Genomic DNA, 17,073 nt, shown 5'->3' with positions numbered 1-17,073 from the left:
ATGTTGTAATGATGACGAACGCAGTTGTTGTTGGCTCATTTGTTTTGATATTTGGATAAAACTAATTTCCATTATGTGAATGGGATTTAAGCTAAAAAACCACAGGAAGGCATGCAGACAACCGTTTAATAGAACTCGATTCTTGTGATGGTTGTTGTGAAGATATTCTATGAGGTGAGGCGGAAATATGGGATGGCTTATACAACTCCTTAATACAATCAATAGAAATATTGAGTGGATATTAAGTTTAAAATAAGGGAGAACTATTATGTATGTTTCTGAAATATCACTTTCTGAGTTACAGCATTACTTTGGTTTCGATTACGATCTGCATGGGGACAGCCTTTGTCTCTTTAGAAACTTCTTTCAGTTGGGACATTCAAGCAATCTATCTCAGTGTGTGGAAGAGCACCTGTTTAATCCAAAACGTCATTCAATGTTATCCTTGGCTGCCTCAGTCATTGTAACACGAACTTGGTGATTCGAACTTTTGATTCACAAAGTGAAATAACTCATCATGAGTCTTTCTTCAAACAGCCATAATTTAACAGGGATTGTGAGTGTCAAAAGTTCAATGAAGGGAAGACACAGAGCAAATATTATTGTAGAATTTCGAAATAGTACAATGATAGATGATATTCTGCGAAGAACAATTAGCAACATTCAAATTTAGAATTCATTATTAACACTTGTTTACTTTATTTCTTCATAATATATATAGATGATATCATAATTCGTAAAGTAATAAATAGATATTAGAGTCGTTATTTATATTGTATTCGTTGAGAATTTTTAGAGAAGAGACTTGACATATCCCTTAGTGGAAGGAAACAGAAAGGTCACATCCAGAATCAGCTGGGATATTCCTGATGCTAGAGTTTTACAAAGTTCTGGAAGTAAGCAGGAACTGACAGCCATCCTTTTCGGCTCTCGGCTGCAAGTTTGAACTTTGAAGGGACATCGATTTCAACACCACAAATGGCCTCTCATTAAGACTTGTACCTCTAGGAAGATAGATTTAAACGACGATAAGTCAGTGAGGAGCTAGTTGAAAAGACCTAATGATGGAGAGAGATGGAAAAAGAACTGAACAACATGATGCTCAAAAGTATTAAGAAAGATAAACCCGCCGACAAGTTTGTTGATGAAGTATTTTCTGAATTCAAAGTTGAAAATGTTGAAAAATACGTTTCAAAATCTTCAGACATTAAGGAGAATCTCGAGAAAAAAGGGGTGAAATTAACTCCAGCAATAATGTCCCTTGCTCTTTGTGCTGGTCCGGATGGGTTTATGAGGTTCTATGAGAAATCAAAGACCTTTAAGATTTGGAGTGCTCTGTTGGACCAAAACTCTCCTATTAACTCGTTAAGGATTGTCCATATTGGAGAACGTGCAATGACCACACTTTACAACACTCGTGAGGAAGTGGCTCAAGAGTACAATGAACTTTTGGCCAAACATTATCAATCCTTATTGATGGAACATAAGGATGAGGGCAAACCAAAGACCAAATCATCAAAAAAAAAGCAATGCCTTCGAAATCCTCCACTCCTCAACCATCCAACAACAGCAAGGTTGCGTCATCTACTAATTCATCATCCGAGAAAGTGGAGACTCCAACAACATCACCTTCTCCACATCAACCTTCTAACGTTGAAACATCCAACGACAACAATATTTCTGATGAATTCAAGACTACGGCTGTTGAAAGAATGACGGCCGATCAAATATACTTAAAGTGTAGAGAATGCTGCAAAATTGAATTTGGATGCGGAAGAAATTGAAATTAATTTCATTAAGAAACACAAAGAAAACGGAAATGTTGAAATTTATGAAGCGACTATTTCGTCATTTAGCAATGATGAGAAATTGTTGACAAAAATGTTACAATTAGAACGACAAATTATGTTCTACAAGGAATGTTTTAAAAACACAGTCATCAGTAGAGTTGGATTGGTCTCACCTTCCAATTCGAACCTTGAACGGGTGGAGAAAATCATTGAACAACATAATGGCCTCTTTGTCAACATTCAATTGTTCATTGAAAACAACACTTTTTCTGTTGTCAAGGAAGGACACAAGCCTGAAATTGATTAAAACAATACTACTCGCTTAATAAAGTTATGGGGTTGAATGGGTTGTTTGCAAATAACAACACATGAATATGTGAAATGTTTATTCCAAGAAGCCAAATCAATCTCTTTGCAAGGTCCTCCACCTCTATTGTGGCCCTCCTATCTCCTACAACTCTCTCATGCTGACACATCTAGAAGTCTCTAATACCACTGATCGGTGATATTAGAGTCTTTCGGATGACATCATGAAACGAGAGATAATTACATGGAAAAGACATGATAAAAGAAACGAAATTGGTGTATGCTTTCATAATATTGTTTTATTTGCATGATTTTCTCCCGCTTCATGTTTTTTTCGACCAATTTTGGTGTTCTCTTTTTCTAAACGAAATTTCTCAATAGTTAATTCAAACAATCATCAGCAACAAACGGGATGTGAAACAATCCATCAAGAAGAATCTAAATTTAAGAAATCAACATGTTTGGTTCTTTATGTGTAGTTAAGTTTTGAAGACATGATCTAGAAATGATCACAACCAAAAATTTTATCAAAAAGGTGCGAAGAATCTTGGTCATGATTTTTGCTGAAGGAGGAATGAATGGCTTTCATTCTTTTTCATCACCGTGAAATGAATAGACTTCCTCCCACTCGATCACAATACGAGTAGGCTTCACTGAACTTGTTGGTGTTTTCTTCATAGAGCCATTTCAATGTGTGATCACAAATCATACCACTCACACTCACTCGAATGTGACTCACTTGTTCCAATATGGTGGAATTTGAAATCCATTGCATCAAGTTCAATTCCATGACATGCTCTTGACAGAGGTCCATCTGCTTGGTGATTGGAATTTTGGTTTGAAAGAGAATTGGATTTTGATTAATTCCAAATAAAGTCACATGTGCAGAAACGTCATGCAGTCGAGTACTCAATAATTGAGGAAAGTTCCTGAAACAAGGGTATTGAGTATGCAAGGTATATCTCACACGATCCTTGGAATTCATCCAAAGTCTCAAAGGCATCAATGCCACTCCAAAATAAGGTTTGTAACAAGTGTCATTAAATCTCAACTCGGTATAATTCCACAAATGACAAAATTCTTCCACAGTGAAATTCGAAATGGGTGCATTTCCATCTCGATCGTATGGATCATACATGATGATTCTCTTAACCACCTCCTTAGTTGTTGTCGATAAAGCTCCATTCCGTTGTTGACCTACAAATTTTGTTGTTGTCACCATTTCAGATTCATAACCCACAGCCAATCGATAATGTCCTTCATAATCACCACTCACTTGTGGATTCTCATAAAACATTAAACAAATCACTGGAATGTCTTGTTTCAAAAATTCATGAACTAATTCAGAAACCCAACATTTCACTCCACTCTCAAATCCACCCAATTTGTTTTTACAATTTGATGAATGCAACCATGAAGATTCACTCGCTCTCTCTGGATAATACATTGTCAATAAACCAGTGTGATCATACAAGGAATCATCAGTAATGGTGGTTGCTGATAAAGAACGCGTGTTGAATTCAACCTTCTTTTCTTTGTCATGAATATTCCTATCAATATGATCATTATCTCTACTAAAAGTACTATCACTACTAGTTGTTGTACCTTCACAATTATTACTATTACTACTACTATTACTACTACTACTCCTTTTTAATCCAATTCTCCCAAACCAACCATGTTCAGGAGCATCGGAAGGAAATTGTACATGATATTGTTGAGTGGGCGTGGAACTCAGAGGTTGTGAAAATCGAGCACTTCGGACCACATCCAATGAATTGGTTCCAGTGTGGTTGGAAGTTCGAGCCACATCCATGATGGATCTTTGATCAATGATGAGGATTCGTTGTGCCAAAGGACACTTCCTAGGTTCCATTGTTGTTGGATAATGTTCAACAACATGAGGATGATGATGACCATTCTCGAGATGGTTCCGAAATTGATGATGTTGGACATGATGATACAAATCATCCCAATAAGTGAGAGCCATTTGTAAGGTGGCAGCTCCACATGAATAATCTGTGAGTTGAGAGAAGTAGGGAATGTTTGGAATGACGTAACAGTTCGTGGTGGTGGTTGTGGTGGTGTGTGAAATAATTATTGAGCTACACTGCGAATAGACTTCGTGCACGAACTGAAATAAATTTATTTGAATCGATCGAGAGGATGTTCAACCAAGGATGATCGTCATCATTAATTTAATCTCAATCGACTGCTGCCGGAACTGGAGGAAGAAGGAGAGGTTGGCATTCCACTTTTTCCACTCGACATTCCATTTCTCAAACGATTTTGTAAATGAGTGGTCACGGAAGTGATCACTTTGACAATATTGCTCGCAGAAGAGATGGCATGTGAAGATCCAACCATAGTGGCAGGACTAGGAGATGCCTCCATATTAGAACCCTCCAAATTAGTCATCTCTGTTGGTAATTGTAATTGTGAAGTTTTTCCTTCAAATTCTCGAATCAAAATTTCAAGCATGTTATCTTTCATTTCAGCAAGGGCTTTCGAATTTGATGACAACATTAACAGAGTACTTAAAACAAGTGTAATATTGAGACGAAGTTGAGCCAATTGTTCCACAAACATTGTCTGGTGTGGTAATGATAATGAAGTAGTAGTGGCACCCGGAGAATTTGGAAAGGATGGCGAAGGAGTGTTATTTCCATTGCCAATTGAAGAACCCTCTCGAATGGGTGATGAATTTGAGGTGGAGGAAGAGGTAGATTGAGCATATTGTTCTGTGACGGTACTTCCACCACCTCTTCTTCCTGATCGATGTAAATGTTGCGTCATGGTGGCGGAAGGATTACCACCTGAATGAATGTTATTATTGTTAGGAATGTAAGGCATCAACAGATTCAAAATTTGAACCAATAAGGTAATTAAGGTCTGACTATTCGCAATATTTCGATGAAGACCTCGAATAACACTTCCACTGAAACCACTCAAAACAATAGAAATGGCTACACCTCTGAAATATTCATGATTGGAAAGAGCAAGTAAAATACTGAGTAATGAAGTCAAGTAGGATGGAATTCGAATCATGTTGTTGTGGTTGTTATGGTTGACACTTGAAGCTGTTGTCAATGAAGTTGATACAGGTGATGTATTCACACTACCATGTGAATTCAACGAATGGTGCTGAACTTGCTGAGTAATCATCATTCTTCTCACCACATGTCCCAATAATTCAATCAAGGTGTGAATGGAAGTTTCATTCACAATGAGTTCACTCATGAGTTCATCTTCATCCTCTCCTCCAATTTCATTTTCAGAAGAGGATTGAACAATCACGAGAAGAGCATCCAGAGCAGATTTTAACAACTCTTCTCTCTGAGTGCTTTCAAATGGAATGGTATTCATTAGTGAAGGATATTTTTCTGAATAAGCGACCGATTCGGGAATGAGTGCTGACAAAATATTTGGTAAAATGTGTCTCACTACGAGTGGAACGAGTTCTCCATCTTTGGTAATGACTGAACGTTTCTCTGAAGTGTTGCAACAGTTGCGTAACACTCTTAGGAAAGAAGAGGCCAAATAAGGTTGAGTTCGAGAATTGAATGCTTCAATGTGATCCACTAAAAATTGCAAGTAATCATTAGAAGTGAACCATTTTCGAACATTTTCAGAAAAGTATGTCAATTTCTCAAGAATACTTGCCACCACTCCGAGAAGACCTTCGTCATCGTATTGCAACAAGGAACATAAACTGTGTAAGAAGGGAGTATAGGAACAGAGAGTTTCTCGTATTTGGAGATAGAGTTTTCGTTCTTCTGAACTTTTGTCATTGTCACCACCACCAACATCACTGGAGGTGGAATCAGTGTCAGTATTGTCATGTGTCATCGAGTTGTTGCTCCAAGCAACAGTGGATCTCGAAGAAGTATCCATTTCACACTTGTTTAACCATGAGGAAATTTCATAGCAAATTTCATAAATGGTTTCATAATGATACATGGAGCTCACATGAATGGCATTCGACAGTAATTTCACAAATGATAAAGGTGACATTCCTAACACTCCAACAAAATAATTCAATTTCATCAATCTCAAAAACACCATCGTATTCATGTTGCAAACTGTTCTCGAGGTGTGATTTGATGAGACTGCACCGCCACCTCCACTACTTGCACCAATATTATTCTTTCCACCAATAAGCATTTGTCTGTACATGATCAATTGTAACTGTTTGGCTAATTGATTGTTTTTTAGTTGTTCCACATGTTTCTCGACAGCTTCATCATACAGAATATCGTCATTGAATTGCGTGAGACCTCCTGACGATGATGATGCTGTTCCATTGATGGTAGCATTCATTTGGTGTTGAACAGCAAGGTTCATTTGATTCATGTCGAAAAAACTGTAATGCATTTCATCCGTTTTTTGTTCAATTTCTTCAATCTTTTCTTCGATTGGTTTTTCAAAGTCATATTCCTGATTCACAATTCTCAAATGAAGGAAATATTCCATGAGAAGAATGAGTGTACGCTTGTATTGTTGAATTCTCTTATCTTTAGCCAATTCTTCGAGTTGTTTCAAATGAAGTAATGCTTTCACAATTCTTTCAAAATTTGAATATTCAATCGAATCAACATAATAGGCCAAATAATATGAGACCTTATTTCTCCATTGAATGATGTGTTGAATGGTTGGATTTTTAACAGTAACTGGACTATCGACATTGTAAACGAGATCGTGCTCCACAGCGAATGGATCATGAATGGTGGAAGGGTCTTTTGGTTGTGACAAGATGCAATCAATAACGTCACCCACTGCCTTGACAAAAACTTCAGGGCGTGTATGATCTCCAACTTCGTGTCCCCACTTGAGAGGATATAACTCTGGTTTCAAACCAAATTTCAATTGAACCCAACAATAGAAATCTTCGTCACATGCCAAAGATTCTAATTTAGTTCGAATCGTTAATTGATCATATAAAAAGCACTGAGGAAGAGGATTGCAAGATTGTACACACATGTTAAATAATTCATTTTGAGAGGTCGCTTTTGAGCTATCATCTGCATAATCGAATTCAAAAACAATGTCTTGATAATGAGTGGCGTAAGGAGGAATAAATCTACGTCGACACACCACCACATGTTTGATACGATCATGAGAAAGTATTGGTGATTGTGAATCATGAAGCAACTCCAAATTGAATGCATCGTAACGTTTCGAATGCTTGGTCTTGCTTGTAAACAATTGTGGATAGAAACAATATTTCACCTTAATTTGATAGGCCTCTGTGATGGTTTTGTCAAATTTGTAGATGGATCGTTCTTTGAGAAATTCTTCATCGAGAAGAACGTCAAAATCAGCACAAGAGGTCAACAATTGATTGGAAATCATTTTCTGAGCAAAGGTTCGAATATTCGTCTTGGGAGCATTTGAATTTCGAATTGGGATGATTTTAACAGTTAATTTGTCAGGAACGACCATCGAAGGGGTTTGAGATTGGTTTCCTTTTGATTCAAATGTCACTTCATAGTATGCCTTTGAAGAATTGTTGTTGTTGCTACTTTTTGATTCCAAAGAATGAGTACCCTGTGCATTAGCACCAGCAGTGGTCGTATTATTGGTGGCCACTTTTCGATTCAATTCCGCTGAATTTAACACAAACCAATATCCATTGAATACTTTTTCGACTCGAACGGATTGGTGATTACTTTGTATGTATTTCAACACGGACGATTGGGTATTGACAATGTGAGTTCGATCCAATTTCAATGTTTGAAATGGATGTTTGATGGTCTCATCTTGTTGTTGTGTGGTCCACTCACTCGAGTTTCCACCATTGGTGGTGTTGTTGTTGTTGTTATAATTCGTGTACACAATCTTTAAATCATAATCCATATCCTTGTCAAATTGCCACTTTTTTAGGACCTTATTGGTCTTGTAATGAATTTGTAATTCCTTAATTAATTGAGTTCTATTGGATGCTTCCAATGTGAGTGTGTGTGTTGGAGAGGAAGAGGATTGTTGAATGTTTGAACTAGTAGTAGTGGTTGTTGTTGTGGAAGAGGAGGAGGATGTCTCACTTGTTGCATGGTTGTTGCTATTCTGAGAATTCAAAATAGAGCCACCATTTTGGTGATGTGTCAATGATAATGAACCATTAGTTGATGATGACTGCTGATGATGAGACAAATTCTTATTTATCACAATACTGAACTTGGAGACATGATCCGAATAGACATTCACACAACTGATTTGTTCCAATGCGATGGGAATTGGAGCACTCGTGAAGGACTCTTTGAAGAGATATACAAAATGTGCACAAATACAAATATAATAAATTTCTTTTTCGTAGAGAACAATGGAATAGAAGAGAACTTCGTCCTGAATGAATTGTTCGAGATGGAGACGAGCAATGATTTTTTCCTTCATTTTGTGATTTTGTGAGTGGGTGGATGAGTGGGTGAGAGAGGAAGAGATGATGAAAGCTTTCAAACAAACACAGTTTGAAGGTTCACAAATAACAATTATTATTCAATTTAGTCGTCGTGATGGGAAGATAAATTTCACCACGAAATCCCTAGAGAGAAATGGATGTTGTTGTGTTTGTGGTGGTGTAGATGATGACAAAATGATGGAATAAAGACAGGCGGTTTTCGTCTGGACGTTTTTTTTGATGTTTGACGTGAGGAAAATTACTTGTCAGTAACTGTTTCGTTGAAACAGATCTGTTTGTATTTTACTTTCTGGCAGTTTCATAATTTTCCAAGAACCATTGCACGGTTTCCTTGATGGCTTGTTCGAATGGCGTATATTGGAACGTTGGATTTAAACGCAAGAACTTGGCATTACTTGAAGTCTTCTTGTATTGGCCATCTGCCTTTGAGGTATCGAAAACCATGTTGCCAGTGAAGTTGAAAGCATCCTTAATAGTTTGAGCGACTTGTCCAATGCTCTTTTCATCCTCCTCACTCACACACAACATGATTGGTTCTTCGGATTGATAATTGAACATGGTCCACAACAACATACGTGCAGCATCGTGAGAATACAAAAATTGTCTCAATGGCTTTCCTGAGCCAAACACAACAAAATCAGTGCCATTTTGTTGAGCCTTATAGCACTTGTGCATGAGTCCAGGCAAGACGTGTCCAGCCTCTACGTTAAAGTTATCGTGTGGTCCAAACAAATTGGTTGGAATGACACTTGTAAAGAGACATGATTTTCCTTCATTGACGGCCTTTTCATTGTACCATCTTCCTAACATGTCGAGCATTCTTTTGGCGTAGGCATAGGCATTATTACTAAAGTGTGGAGGTCCTTCATGAAGTTTTTCTTCAGTAATTGGATATTCAATCTTGTCTGGAAAAACACAAGTAGAGAGACATGATATTGTCTTTTTCACTCCGAAATCATAACAACAAGTCAAAATATTATTATTCATATTCACGTTATCCAACCAAAAGCTCACTTTAAAATTCATATTCTTGAAAAGACCTCCAACAAAAGCAGCTAAATGAATCACATAGGTTGGTCTGTACTTTTCAAAAAGTTGTTTGCAGGCATCGGCATCACGGAGATCACCATCCTTGCTTCCCAAGAAGACCCATTTTCCTTTAATTTGTTCCTTCTTTACAATATGTTCGACTGCCTTTCCAAACAAACCAGTTCCTCCCGTAACCAAAATTACATCATCCTGAGTGAGTGTGATGGGCTGATCAGAGACTTCTCGTTGAGCCATTTTTTTTTACACTAAAAAAAAATATTAAAAAAATTGAAACGTTGGGAATGTAGATCAACACAACAGTTTGATGAATGAACGTTGTAATATTTGAGTATTATTATTTTTGGAGTTTTCTCACGGGTGGCCAACTCGAGCGTATTTTTTCGTGAACACATCAAGCTGCAAGAGAGAATTTCGCTGGGGATTTTTAATAAAGCTACGATCATAGTATGATTTTATGATGATTTCAACCCCTCAAAACTTGCCAATGCAATATATTGTTGCTGACACGTGAAGGAAACACTACTTAATTATTGGTGCGTCAATAAGTTGAATTGGCATTACAAGAGCCGTGGTGGTAACGTCCTAAAATTTTGTCACGTCCAGGGTGGTATAGTATTGAAGGGGCCCTTTCCCCTCTTCGTCACATTATCAACACCATCTCTCTCAAACCACAACTCTTAAATTGAGAAACGTGTATTGAAATTGTTGCTAAAATGTTTTCAAACTTCTCTTCGAAAAGGGTTTTAAAAAAATTTCAATTTGTGGAGTTCAATGTGATTGAGAAGAGTTTGAAATTAACACCAAGCCCGTCAAAAGTGCACAACAAATAGAACATCCTTGAGTGTAAAGTGGTCTGTTGTTCTAGAATTTCATGCTGCTTGTTTGCACTTTACACGGGCTTTATGTTTAATTCAGCCAAAGTCAGTGACACCTTTTTTTAAGGGCTGTTATTAATTGAATATTAGGTCTCACAATACCAAACAAAATAATCTGAAACTAGACTGAAAGAAGCATCTACCATATGAAAATCTTGGTTTCAGCATGCTTAATTGTAGAACAGTTCAACTCTGAAACAAAATTTGAATAATGGTCGGTGTTATTAATCGAGTAAAAAATAAAAGTGCGCTCGTAAAGAATCTTGTCTCGAGCGACCAATGAAGGAGTTGGCCACCCTTGAGTTTTCTCATTGATGATAAAAGTAATGAACGTGTAGTGTCATCATCCGTCTTCCAAAAAAAACTGTTGCCGCCCAAAGTCTACGAAACTGATGGCATGATGGAAGTTTAGAAAAAAAATCTCTCTTCGTTGTCATCATCATCAATTATTGTTTTTCTCCAACTTTGAGTTTTTATTGTTGAAGAGTTACGCAGATTGTTGTTGATTGATCTTCTTCTTCTTTTGATTCATTTGAACTTTAAATTTTGAGAATTTGAAATGAGAGGTCTCAAATTAAAAGTCAACGCTTCGGAGAATGAAGCACCTCCGAGAGATTTTGATATTACTCAAAGCGGATCCTTCACGAAAGGAGATTTTAAAATTAATCAGAACTGGAAGAATATGTCTTTGAATGATTTGGAGACCAAGCACTTGTTGGGAAAGGGTTCATCGGGAAATGTCTATCTTGTATGTCATAAGGCCTCTGGGCAATTATTCGCTCTGAAGTATATCTCTGTTTTTGATGATCAGAAAAGAAAGACCATTATCAACGAGTTGCAAACGTTGTATTCAGCTTCGAGTGAGCATTTGGTAGGTGTTCTTTTGATCTTTCATACTGTTTGTCATGACAATTTATCTTGTATTCTCTATTCATTATTGATTTATATTAATGGTATTTTAATTGTCTCAATCTCTCACTATGATTTTGTACCCATTCTTTTAATTGGGAAAAGATTGGATTTTTTGGAGCTTTTTATCAAGAGGGAAATATTCAAATAGCCCTCGAGTATATGGAAGGAGGCTCCTTGAGCGATATTATTAAAACAGTTCAAGGGCCAATCCCAGAACCTTTTTTATCTCGCATCATGCAACAAGTCATGTTGGGTCTGAGATATTTGCATAAAGAGCGTCACCTTGTACATAGAGATTTAAAACCAGGAAACATATTATTCAACAGTAAGGGTCAATTTAAAATTTCAGATTTTGGAGTAAGTGCTGAATTGGACCACACGGGAGCTGAGTGTGGATCCTTTGTGGGAACTGTCACTTACATGAGTCCTGAGAGACTTGAAGGGAAAAAGTATTCATTCGCGAGTGACATTTGGGCTTTGGGAATTATTGTTTTAGAGTCAGTCACTGGAAAATTCCCATTCAGAGATGAACACGACAAACCAATCGGAGTATTCTGGGAATTATTGAACACGATCAAAATGAAAGCTCCTCCTTCACTCTCTCCTCATCAAGGGTATTCCAGCGAAGTGTGTGACTTTATTGCCCTCTGCTTACAAAAAGATCCAAAACAAAGAGCAACCGTTTCAGAATTATTAGAACATCCTTTCATCACCAAACATTGCTCCAACTCTCCAACAAGTGGTGCCGAGTGGCAACAATATAATAATTGGATTGACACTCTCATCAAAATTCGATCTCAAACTGAAAAGTATGTTCAGAGCGAGCAACAAGAAAAAACTCATTCCTTAGAAACAAAGTTGAAGAAGCTTGTTCTCTGAAATGGAATGACTCTCACCAATAAAAGTGTTTTTCTCAACCATTTCTTGTCGCTTCACATTTACCTTCCAACATTCAAACGTTGAATGACATTGATTCCATGAGCGAAGCGAACAGGGTCATGAAATCGATTTATTTTGCCCCAACAGACCACGATCGTGATGTAATAGCTCTTTTCATGAATTGGAACAACGTGTAAAAATAGACAGATACACGATCGAGATTCACATTCATTGAATCCATTCATTCATCACACACACACACACAACATTCTCGAGTGGTCGCTAATCAATTCCATAGATCCAAAAGTGTACATACTTGGCACGTTTCAAAAGTACTTGTTGTTGTTGTTCAAAACTCCTCTATCGGGATTGATTCAGAACAATTTGTTTCATTCCGAATTGGATGTATTCGTGCATTCATAAAAAAGCTTTTCTGATTGTTCCGGAACCCGATCACTCCTCTAACAACAAGAAGAAGAAGAACAACTGCGCACGTTCATCCTAAAAACTCCTTCTTCCAAAGTACTTTTCTGCTCTCATCATCCACTAGTTAGATTCTTCGAGTTATTATACACCTTTGACTTCATCAACCGCTTTGCATTCATCATCGGATATGCTCCATCTGACCCTCACTTCTCCAACCTGGAGAACTCTGAGCATTACTCTTAGCCTTTCTCTTTTCCTCTATTACCGATTCATCTATTTGAACCAGCACGACAACAACAACTCCCATACGTTTTCCATGATGGATGCAACTACAAGTTATAATGGATCCTATATTCAGTCGACTTCTTCTTTGAATAATGGAGAACAATTATATTCACCTCTTGCATCATCATCATCATCATTAGATTCACCTCAAAACCAACAGCAACAACAAAATATCACTCTCTTCACCTTATTGCTTCATGAATTATTTAATTATTATCGATATCTAATTTTGGAAAATAAGATGGGAGTTTTAATTCATTTGCATACGGTGTTTATTTTGCTGTATTATGCATGTCGATTTGTATTGTTGAAATTTTTGGGGAATGTCACCCAGAAAGAGAAGGACGCGTTTTCGAATGGATTAATTCCCTATGTAACGATTAATACCTTATTTGTATTTTATATTTTAAACCATTTTAAGAATATTAATTATTTAAATGAAATTATAATTTGGATTGTTTGGTTGTCTGTAACTGGAATTTTGAAGAGTTTTAATATTGTGTGTCGAGTGAGGTCTTCAACCATGATGGAAGATGTCATTGCTCCAGACAAGGAAAAGCATCTCAAAATGATTACTTTATTGACAATTATTTGCTTTACAAATTTGGGAATGATTATATATGCAACGATATATATCATTGGTTTTTACAATAATGACTACTCATACTATTTATTATTCATCTACGAAAATGTTACACTATTCTTGGAAAATACTCGAATATTTGCCAAATATGGAGGATTTGTGTGTGAAATTTTTGGACTCATCAATACTGATACTCATCGAAAAAGCTCGGAAAATGAAAGTTCATTCATTAAGAAACTTCTCTCTACAATTTTTCACAATGAAACGATTTACATTACACGATTTGTTTTAGAAATTTTACTGCTCGTCATTGCAACCATGCACTACATGCATGTTTGGTACAACAATGGACTTAATTTTGCAGTCATTGATTTGTTACTCTTTGCATTGATTAATAATTCATTCAACGAATTTAGAATTCAAGCCTCTCGTTTGCTGGAATATCGAAGAATTAGTAGAATGTTGAAAGAACAATTTCCTGCACCCACTCTAGAGGAATGTCGTGAGAATGAGCTTTGTACCATTTGTCACGAATCATTTCATTTGGATCATGTCGAGGAATTACAATCATGCACAAGAAAACTTGAATGTGGGCACGTATTCCATTTGATATGTATCACTCAGTGGATGCGATGCTCCTTTACGTGTCCAATTTGTAGGAGAGATGTGATTCGAGAAGTGAACAAGACGACCTCCTCAGGGAAAGATGAGTCCAAACATGAGGAGCATACTGGAACGACCGACCATCATCATTCTGGAATGCCCTCCACATCAGGAGACGAGACTCCCACCTCTCCAGTGAATCCGCACACAACCACCTTGCTCAGTACGAGTGGAAATTGGCTTCCATTCTCCTTAAAGATTGAGGAAACTTCGAGTGACATTGAATCGAGCGATGACGAGGATGGAATGCATGACTCATTCGGAGAGAGTGCTGCAAACCTTCAAGATGATTCTGATACCACTCCAATAACACAATAATTACTAGGGGTTTTTATTTAATGCAGCAAAGGATTCTTCTTTACAAATAATGTTTGTAGAGAGCTCTATGAAATTAAGAGATCATCATGTTCAACAGAGTGTAATATTCACCTAGGTCGACTTTAATTCTCATTTACATCACACTCATAAATAATCGAAAATAGAAAATCAATGATATCCAAATTTGATTTTATCTTCGATGTGCGAACTTCTTTTTAAATTGTGTATAGACATATTCATCTGAGGCAGTATTATAGGTATATTTTCGTTTCAATCCACTTTCTTCCAGCTCTTTGACTCGTTCATTGGTCTCCCTAATGTTTTGAATCTTATCTGCCGCTGAAAGTGGTACTTCAAGAATTGCACCACTCAACAGTTTTTGTCTTTCCTCTTCAGAGAGTGGCTTGGTGGGTTGGTTCGTTTGCTCATTTCGACGTCTTCCTCTTCGTTTCATCAAATTTTCAATTTCTATTTTATCAACCTTTAACTCCTCAGGCAATTTATACAATTCCTTCTCTTTCTCGAGAATTTCCTTGACACTGATATCTGATTTTTTCTTGGCATCATTTTCAGGTGTATGACTCGAAGAAGCAGTTGCCTGTTGATTTTCCTCTTCATCGTCACTATCGTCAATATTTACATTTTGATCATAGGAGTAACCCTTTTCTTTCATCTTTTCTCTAATATATTCAAATAATCGTTTATCTTGTTCTGATAATTCTGCATCTGTAAAGTTCAAATCCATTCCGAGCTGTGACATGGTGCTCGATGATTCTTTCTTTTCCATATTTGCGAGTTTCATGGCAATCCAATCTCCCTTGCTTCTGTCAACGAGTCCACCCTGTGTACCACCTTGCAAAATATTTAACTGTTCTTTCTTTCGTTTAACACTGGTATTTTTAATTTTGTCCAAATTAAATAAATCTCCAGTTTTTAAATTTGCTTGCATTCCTTTCGGTCTGCTTCTCAGTTTTTGTTTTAATTTTGTTTTTTCGAGAGTTGAATTAATGTCATCGTCTTCCTCATCGGCACTATGTGTCATTTGGTGATCCGCTCCACTGCTACTCTCATGGGCGGAGGAGCTTTCAAATGAAGGAGTCGATGTTGATTCTTCTTGTTGCTTTGGTGGTTGTGATGATAATTGGCTTTGATGGTCATCATTTGTACTCATTAAATTATTTCCACCCTCTTCACTTGTCGTACCCTGATGATGGTGTTGTTCATTCTCCGAGTGAGGTATTGTTTCCGATGATAAAGCAGTCGTAGTCGTTGTTGACTGGAGCTGCCCAGAGGAATCCTTCAATCGAAGGTTCACATTCTTTGGTTGTCTCTTTTTGATCATTTTTTTAAAGAATTATTTAAAAGTATGATCAGGTGCACCTTCAAGCAAAACCTCTCAATGAAATTCGTAATTAAAATTGTTGCATTCATGAGAGTCTTGTTGAGAGAATAGAAACCATTCGGAAGCTCAACAACTCCTATTTCAATGATCAGACAAAGTGTTGGATTTAATAGAGTCAACAAGTGTTGTTTTCAGTAGCAGATCAGATAATGGAATCATCATTTGAAAGAAAAGCTTTTCAGAGGAAAAAAGCTCTTCTCACGCTCAGAGAGGAATTCATTCAAAATATTTTTTAATTATGGGACAAAGAAAAAAGTCTTTTTTTGGGATTGATTAATTGTCAATGGGAAGGGCAAAGGATGGGTTTGTCTATTTGAGAGAACTCTTCTGAAGAGTGAGTTCTTTTCCCATGAATTGATCAATGAGAGATATTAAATCAAACTCCTTCTTGATGGCTTCTTTAGAGTCCGTTAAAACTCCTTCCTCAATAAGCAAACAGAGCTCAAAAGGCTCTTTCCGATGCTCCACAAGAAATTGAACATGCTGAATGAAAGGGAGTGAGGAGAGCTGTTTCAAAATCTTGTGAGAAGGAATCTTAAAATCCACTCGAATATTATAGACAATACTCGGAATTGGTTTTTCTTTGGTTGGTTTTGAAATGGCAACCTGATAGGAAACTGTGGTGGTCGACGTCGTTGAGAGAACATTGTTATTTTGGCCTATCCCGTTCTCAAATCCCTGTATCCTTACAAAACTGTATGTATACAACCTATTCTCATCGATATATATATTAAATATTTCCTGCAACAATTCCGAGGTGAGATCTAGATAACTTTGAGGAAGGTTGTGGTCCATTTGTGTTGGTTGTAGCAGAGCGAGACAATAATAACAATTTATTTGGAGTTGTAGATGAAGGTGATCGATCCCTCCAAAAAAATCAATCGTCAATGCAGGTGGTGTGTTTGCGTCATCTCTCTCTCTCTCTACGGAGGACCATCAAACTGAATGATATGAAACATTTAAAGCCACCAATTCGATGGTTGTTGGAAGAGTTGCTTCGGAGCTCATGATGAAGATGAACGGAGGGTGTTCCTCGGAGACCAGATTCTCTAAAAAAAATACATACAAACGACAACCCCTCCGAAGAGTGCTCCCGTTGCATGACATTTCGTTGACGATTTTCTGTAACTGTGTTTACCTTCTTCATCTGCACCTGTTACGAGAATTTA

The 17,073-nt window shown here is 37.1% G+C and overlaps 8 protein-coding genes across 8 annotated transcripts; 3 read left to right on the top strand and 5 right to left on the bottom strand.

Moving 5' to 3' along the window:
- Window positions 1-1,095: 1,095 nt before the first annotated feature.
- On the top strand, window positions 1,096-2,097 carry FDP41_000954 (uncharacterized protein; the record flags this gene model as incomplete). The annotated part of the gene is made up of 2 exons (XM_044713509.1): window positions 1,096-1,574; window positions 1,740-2,097. 2 exons carry the CDS (start codon window positions 1,096-1,098, stop codon window positions 2,095-2,097), a joined length of 837 nt encoding a protein of 278 aa, XP_044564514.1.
- A 597-nt stretch (window positions 2,098-2,694) lies between these two features.
- FDP41_000953 (uncharacterized protein) lies at window positions 2,695-3,912 on the bottom strand (the record flags this gene model as incomplete). Its single annotated transcript, XM_044713498.1, has 1 exon — window positions 2,695-3,912. One exon carries the CDS (start codon window positions 3,910-3,912, stop codon window positions 2,695-2,697), a length of 1,218 nt encoding a protein of 405 aa, XP_044564513.1.
- Window positions 3,913-4,289: 377 nt separating this feature from the next.
- Window positions 4,290-8,486, bottom strand: FDP41_000952 (uncharacterized protein; the record flags this gene model as incomplete). Its single annotated transcript, XM_044713487.1, has 1 exon — window positions 4,290-8,486. The coding sequence occupies one exon, from the start codon at window positions 8,484-8,486 to the stop codon at window positions 4,290-4,292; it is 4,197 nt and encodes a 1,398-aa protein (XP_044564512.1).
- Window positions 8,487-8,793: 307 nt separating this feature from the next.
- FDP41_000951 (uncharacterized protein) lies at window positions 8,794-9,795 on the bottom strand (the record flags this gene model as incomplete). Its single annotated transcript, XM_044713476.1, has 1 exon — window positions 8,794-9,795. One exon carries the CDS (start codon window positions 9,793-9,795, stop codon window positions 8,794-8,796), a length of 1,002 nt encoding a protein of 333 aa, XP_044564511.1.
- Window positions 9,796-10,995: 1,200 nt separating this feature from the next.
- FDP41_000950 (uncharacterized protein) lies at window positions 10,996-12,227 on the top strand (the record flags this gene model as incomplete). Its single annotated transcript, XM_044713465.1, has 2 exons — window positions 10,996-11,307; window positions 11,451-12,227. The coding sequence occupies 2 exons, from the start codon at window positions 10,996-10,998 to the stop codon at window positions 12,225-12,227; spliced, it is 1,089 nt and encodes a 362-aa protein (XP_044564510.1).
- A 613-nt stretch (window positions 12,228-12,840) lies between these two features.
- Window positions 12,841-14,502, top strand: FDP41_000949 (uncharacterized protein; the record flags this gene model as incomplete). The annotated part of the gene is made up of 1 exon (XM_044713453.1): window positions 12,841-14,502. One exon carries the CDS (start codon window positions 12,841-12,843, stop codon window positions 14,500-14,502), a length of 1,662 nt encoding a protein of 553 aa, XP_044564509.1.
- A 190-nt stretch (window positions 14,503-14,692) lies between these two features.
- Window positions 14,693-15,844, bottom strand: FDP41_000948 (uncharacterized protein; the record flags this gene model as incomplete). Its single annotated transcript, XM_044713442.1, has 1 exon — window positions 14,693-15,844. One exon carries the CDS (start codon window positions 15,842-15,844, stop codon window positions 14,693-14,695), a length of 1,152 nt encoding a protein of 383 aa, XP_044564508.1.
- Window positions 15,845-16,213: 369 nt separating this feature from the next.
- On the bottom strand, window positions 16,214-16,699 carry FDP41_000947 (uncharacterized protein; the record flags this gene model as incomplete). Its single annotated transcript, XM_044713431.1, has 1 exon — window positions 16,214-16,699. The coding sequence occupies one exon, from the start codon at window positions 16,697-16,699 to the stop codon at window positions 16,214-16,216; it is 486 nt and encodes a 161-aa protein (XP_044564507.1).
- Between the last annotated feature and the right edge of the window lie 374 nt (window positions 16,700-17,073).

The sequence above is a fragment of the Naegleria fowleri genome (assembly GCF_008403515.1).
Source record: "Naegleria fowleri strain ATCC 30894 chromosome Unknown tig22, whole genome shotgun sequence".
NCBI lineage: Eukaryota > Heterolobosea > Eutetramitea > Acrasida > Naegleriidae > Naegleria > Naegleria fowleri.
Note: the sequence above shows the minus strand (reverse complement) of the source record. Positions and strands in the feature narration are given on the sequence as shown.